This window comes from Lepidochelys kempii, chromosome 10 (assembly GCF_965140285.1).
Source record: "Lepidochelys kempii isolate rLepKem1 chromosome 10, rLepKem1.hap1, whole genome shotgun sequence".
In the NCBI taxonomy this organism is placed as follows: Eukaryota; Metazoa; Chordata; order Testudines; family Cheloniidae; genus Lepidochelys; species Lepidochelys kempii.
This window is the reverse complement of record NC_136389.1, coordinates 48,016,202-48,022,274: the sequence shown is the minus strand read 5'-3', so window position 1 is coordinate 48,022,274 and position 6,073 is coordinate 48,016,202. Positions and strand designations below refer to the sequence as shown.

Sequence of the window (6,073 nt, the reverse complement as noted above, 5' to 3'; positions counted from 1 at the left end):
ACTGTAGATGAGGCGCTCTGACCTTAGACAGTCCCTGTCAGGACCTTACTCGCTCAGAGTCCCTTCCACTTGCAGGTGCACAGCAAGCCTCCAAGGGCCCCTGCTCAGAGAGCTGCATGTGTTGGAGGAAAGAGGCTGCTCCTGCCCCACTGCAGCATCACACGGGAGAGGGTGAATAACCACTCCGGCAGAGAGCTTGTTCTGGGAACATACACGCTGCTGCTCCCTTTGCTCTCCTCTGGCCTGCTGAGGAGGTTTATTTGTGCAACCCTGGTCTTGGATCTGCTCCCCACACAGCTAAAGGGCAGATGTTGAAGAAGTGACATCCTGTCCTAGAGAAGGGTTGGCTGTGTTGTCTCTACCACTGTAGAGAACTAGATAGAGCCCCGGATAAACTGCAGGCTAGGATCCCAAAGTGGGTCACCACCCCATTTTAATGGGTTTGCCAAGGCTGTGTTAGACTGGCTCAAACTAAAGTTGCCGACTGAGCCCCAGTGCCCAGGGCCAAAGCACAAGGGCTTCAGCCCTGTTTGGCAGGTCAGTCTTTTGCCCTAGGCAGTGGGGCTCAGGTTACAGCCCCTGCTCCCCAGGGTAAGCCATGGGGGTTTGACCCCCTGGACCAGGGCAGTAGTTGGACAACGGGGATTACAGTGCAATGAAGTTTAAAAACCCTTGCCCTAGAGCATCACCTAAAGCCAGTCATGGAGTCAGTAGGAACTCCCTCATGGCATCTGTTTCACTTAGAGGGCGCAGTGGCTGGGGGATGTGTGTTCTCTCTACTGCAAGAGCCCTGTAATAGTTACAGGTGCCAGATGGACAGTTCAGGTGGAGGGAAATCCCCCTGCCATTTGCCTCTGGGAGCCTGAAGGCAGCAATCTCTGCTTTCTTCACCTTCACATGATCTCTCCCCATGCAGCCCCGTGGGTGTGTCCATAATGTGGTTGGTGCATCAACCACACCATTTCCTTCCCCACAGAAGGGAAGGCATCTCCCTTGCCCATTAATACGTCACAGACCAGAATCAGGTCATTGGGGTTTATTTACATTAGACAGAAGGTAAAAAGGCCTGTGACTGCTCAGGCACTGGAATGGCTGCATCTTCTGTATACGAGTATCCCCAGAGTAATAAAGGCCAGTGCAATGGCAGCTGCCACTGAGATCAGACCAGCTGTAGAAGAGAATCCTACAAGAGGAAGGACACATGGTTAAAACTGCAGCTAGTTGCTTCTCCAGCAACCTCTCCTCTCCAAAAATCTACCAGGCACTCGCTGGGTACATGAGTCAAGGCCACAGTTAATAAAATGGGGGATTTTTTCTTTGAGCTGTATTGTAGGGCTGTGTTTTTTGAAGTCTTTTATAGCCATACATATTGGAGTTTGTCTACTAGAAGTGGCTGGAGCAGGAGATCAGCACCTCTTTATAAATCCCACTGGATAATAGGTTGCAGGTCTCAGGTCACACAACTGGTGTCCCAGCAGATAAGCCCAGGCTACGGTGGCTGACAGTCCTATGTTTGACTGGCTCTGGTTGGACCCTCTCAACAAGGAGCCCTTCTTGAGTCTTGTTGACTCATTATTAACACTCCCTCCTTGGACTAAGGGATTCTTACAACTGACTTTGTAAAACTCATTTCTTCCATCTTTTAGTGCATCTTTTCCCAGCAAACCTAATGTAGATTAGTAGTGACAATAGAGGCACCATGAGACTTGTTCATTAGAACTAGTTACCCTCTGATGCTGCCTTCTCTGCTTCCATTTGAGCAACTGAGAGATCCCTTGATCCTTGATCAGTATCCAAGATGATCATGGGTCCTACCACAACATCAGCCTCAGCTTCCCTCACCAAGGGCTCACCTGTATTGGGAGAGAAGCACTACTAGAAAACCAATCCATCCCATTTTGGGTGGAAGATCCCCCAGGAACAGTCTGCTGGAGTAAGCCAGACATCTTCCCAGGTGAAGTGGGCACAGAACCTACCATGCCTGGAGGCCACATCTCTCTGGAAGCGCCTCCCTGACCATCTGTCCAGAGGGCTGCCTCTCCCAGACTGTCCTCCAAGGAATGCGCAGTTCCCAGTCTCACAGCACCTGCAGATGTCTCGGATGCCTTCCACTGGAGACCAGCTGGAACAGAACAGGAACAGTCATCTACAGTGAAGAGTTCTGTTCTAGGCTGCCTGTCACTCCCCTGATGGGGTTCTAGGCTACTCACATGTTGCCTGCTTTGTTGAAGGAACAAGCCTTGTTCAAGGCATCTGGGGCTTGCTCAGCTGCAGTGACTTTCAGATGACAGGTGATGTAGATCTGGAAGGGAATTGGGAAGAGGGGTTAGGACCATCCCAGGGGACCCTAACAGCTGCTTAGCCTGGGGAAATCGACTTGGAGCAGAAATGTGGGCTCTCACCAAGTTCCTGGCATCTCCTGCAAACCTGAACACATCCACCATGAACTGCAGTGAGTCCTGCCTGGGCCTGGGGGATATGAAGGCCGAGGTGGTGTCATCTGATCTCCCATCCACCAGGCACCTACACACAAGAACTCTGGTTAGTAAGATCCCCACAGACTTGAGGTAGATTCTAGACTAGAAAGGGCTCCCAGCTCTTACCCATTGAAGTCAATGACAGCATAGCGGGGAGAGGAGTCCCTGTCTGGGCTCAGGGTGGCCACACAGCTGTCCACAAAGAGCCTCAAAGCCACATGGTTCCCAGTGCTGACATCAGCTTGGATATGCATGACCTCCCCCAGCTGGAATCCATTGGAGGGTCTCTCAGCACTCCAGTCATCTGGAAGGCAAGTTGACAGTGAGCAGGACAGACAGGACAGGGCTCAGCTCCCCTGAAGGGACCTTCCACCTACCATTCATCAGGTGCAGGGAGAAATCCAGCCTCTCCTCAGCAGACAGGGTGGAGCTGAAGGGAACCCATGTTGGCTTGATGGCTTTACTGCTCACATTGTCCTTCCTGGGAGGAGGAGCAAACCTCAGTCACTGAGCCAGATTCCAGAAGGGGAGAGAGGGGATCTGAGCATCTCAGACTCTCACCTGGGGTAGTGACACTCAATGGGAATCACAGCTGGATTGGTTCTCAGGATCACTGGGTTGCTGGCAGGGGTGGGGTTATAGTTCAGGCTTGTGCTGTAAACCAGGGAGTCTGGGGTCATCTGGAAGGAGGGGACATTGGACAGATTAAGGGCAAGTAGTTCAGCTGAGAGCTGAGAATTTAAGACAGTTCTCCAGGAAGCGGGCATGTCTTCCAACAAGTAGTTCCTGTGCTCATTCTGCTGAGCAGCCATCGAAATACTGGAGCTATGGTAGTGCCCCCCATCGCATGACTATTCACGAGTTTCCTCTGTGCCTGTTCTGAGGTATGTGCCATACAGTGACTGCCCCCCCCCATGTAAAACACATCTCACTCCACTTCTCAAGTTACTGCGCTAGCAGAGTACAGAAACACATTCAGCTGCCTCCTTCCCATCTACAGGGTTTGGGGAGCTCACAGAATTCAGTGAGCCAAACTGGGCTTTCCTGGCAGTAAAAGTCCCTGGCTTGGACTGAGCACAAGGGTCCACTTGTGAAATCTGACAGAGCCACCATGGCTCACTCCCCATGCATGCTCTTAAACCTCCTTTTGGAGCATAAAGACATGAAATAGTTCTTAACTGTAAGGAGACTGAAGACTAAGGGGAAAAGACACCCTCCCCTCCAAGAAATAGCTAGCGGCTCAGTAACTGAGCCAAGACCCTGTGCTGCACTGTTACCCCTTTTTAATCCCACAAATAGGAAGCTCCTGGTTTCTATGAAGCTGCCTTACCTGCAAGGTGCTGCCACATTCATGGAGCCCAGCTGAAAAGGTCACAGTGTTCTCTGCAGCATTAAGGGATGTGTACCTGCAGGTGGCCTGGCCAAGGCTCAGGTCAGCAGCTTTGATCAGTCTCCCCGTGCCAAACAGATCCCTGTGCACAGTGATCACCATCTGAGCCTCCTCACACTGCACTGTGACAGGCTGCAGCAGGGACACAGCCCTGAGCTGGGAAGCATCAACCCGAGCCCAGGGGGAGGGCTGGGCAAGAGAAGGCACATGGGCTTGTCGTTGAGGGGGCTCAGCTCTGGGGGTGGGTCTCCAGACGGCTGAGTCAATCCTAGAGAAATCCCAGGGATTGTAACAGGTCACCCCACTGACCACCCAGCACAGAAGAGCAAAGCCCAGGCTACCTCTGTACCCCATCCTGCCTACCAGTAGCAAACCCAGTATGGGGAGAATCTGCTGCTGTGGGCCTTTTATACCCTGCACCTAAAGCCAGTTCACAGCTGCTCCAGGTAATGAACACCCTCCCCTAGACTGCAAGCAGCTGGGGCCCAATCACATCCACTACCCATCCCTGGAGCAGGGAAATGGGAGGACCAATGGGAATCAGCTCCACCTGTTGGTCAGTTCATCAGTTGTATTCTGGGAGATTCCTGTGAGGTTTCATTCAATTAAATCTGACACATTTTGTCGTGGATGTGAAACATCAGCTGTGCAGAGTCTGCAATGCTGATACTCAATTCCAAAGGGGATTTTTATTATGGAGCAGTGATCGCTGCATCATGGTTACGTTTGAAACCCACTCTCTGTTTAAATTCCTGGTCTCTGAATTTTGCCTCTTATCTGAACTTGGTGTCGATAGTCAGATCAGCTCCCAAACTGGCAATCTAGTTCAGCGGCTGAGGTGCATTTTGGGATGCCAACTTGAGTTCATTTGACCAAAGGGTTTGCCAGCCACAGCTCTCCCAAGTGGCCTACTTTTAAATTTTGAGTATGCTGTTGGAACAATCTAATCATGATATTTTTGCACAGCTAAGAAATGATCAGGGAGGGATCCCCGTGAAACGGAGATCGTTGGGCTACCCCTGCTGAAGGCTAAGGTCCAGTCCAAAGAACAAGTCCCAAAACTTAGCCTATCCAAAATCCTTCTGTTTTATTTCTGGTCCTGGGGAAGAGCCCAGGGGTTTTCTGTGAGCCATGCATGCTGTGCCTGTATGCACAGATAAACACAGGATTCCTCTTTCAACCAGGGGACAGGGCACTGGGCTAGGAACCATGACCCAGCTCCTCATAGGTAGTTAGGCTCAATGGAATTTAGGAGCCTAAATACCTTGGAAGAACTGGGCCCAGGAGACTGTAAGTTCAAGATTTGTTGCTTCCAGCGATGGCTGTTCATATTTATGTGTATTTATACTTGACTAGCTTCCTCCGCATGCACTAGGGGAGACAGGTCTCATTCTCCCCTGTTTTATAGGTAACGTCACCAAGAGGCTGCACAATGGTCCTCTTGGGAAAGGTCACATTTATATCTAGCTCATTAATATGGCAGACCTGAGTGTCATCCACTGAGCCAGGCTGTCTATTGAAGCGAACATCCAAAGCATGTGGTTGGTTGTCCTGTCTGTAGCCACGGTTCTAACCACTAGAGAACACTTCCATTCCTGACACAAGCAGCCTGACTCTGCTGCTGTCTAACCAACCGTTGAACAGTCCACTTATACGGTGGATTAGCTGAATGGGCAGAGGGCCACGGGCTGGTTCTAAAGGGCCTGCGTTAAATTGGATGCCGATCATGGTTGGGCATTTTATGGTTCCACCTGATAGAAATTCTCTGTAGCCAGTTCAGTGAAGGCCGCAGCTAAATTTCTCTTTAAAACCAAATTTTGCATTTTTTTTTTCAAAATCACTTACATGGGAATTTAGATAGGTGGCCACTAATTCTGGCCCTTTGTCAGCGTGCCTCAGTTCCCCTGTGAGAGATGGGGATGATTACATGACCCCTCCCTAACTGCAGGTTTGGATAGATAAATGCAGTCATAGTGGAGGGATGTTAGGGGCAGGGAGCTGTCTAGAGTGGAACAAAGGGCTGGGTTGAAAGCTTAAGGAATGGGGGGAAGGTTAAAGTTGTCCTAGAGGCAGCTGAGCAGTCAGTATCTCTGCAGCACCAGGCGTGGGAAGGTTGGGAGAACAGAGGGACGGTCAGCGGCTAGAGCCAGCTCTGCTCTTTTGAGGGCAGTATGTGTGCAGAACCCCGCTGATGACCTTGAGGTGT

The 6,073-nt window shown here is 50.9% G+C and overlaps 1 protein-coding gene across 1 annotated transcript; it reads right to left on the bottom strand.

Annotated features, from left to right (window-relative positions):
* Nucleotides 1–1,003: 1,003 nt before the first annotated feature.
* LOC140917925 (zona pellucida sperm-binding protein 3) lies at nucleotides 1,004–4,294 on the bottom strand. The gene is made up of 9 exons (XM_073361454.2): nucleotides 3,808–4,294; nucleotides 3,039–3,157; nucleotides 2,855–2,958; nucleotides 2,604–2,781; nucleotides 2,403–2,523; nucleotides 2,211–2,302; nucleotides 1,977–2,122; nucleotides 1,728–1,853; nucleotides 1,004–1,183 (listed from the first exon to the last, which is right to left on the bottom strand). The coding sequence occupies exons 1-9, from the start codon at nucleotides 4,219–4,221 to the stop codon at nucleotides 1,077–1,079; spliced, it is 1,407 nt and encodes a 468-aa protein (XP_073217555.2). The 5' UTR covers nucleotides 4,222–4,294; the 3' UTR covers nucleotides 1,004–1,076.
* Between the last annotated feature and the right edge of the window lie 1,779 nt (nucleotides 4,295–6,073).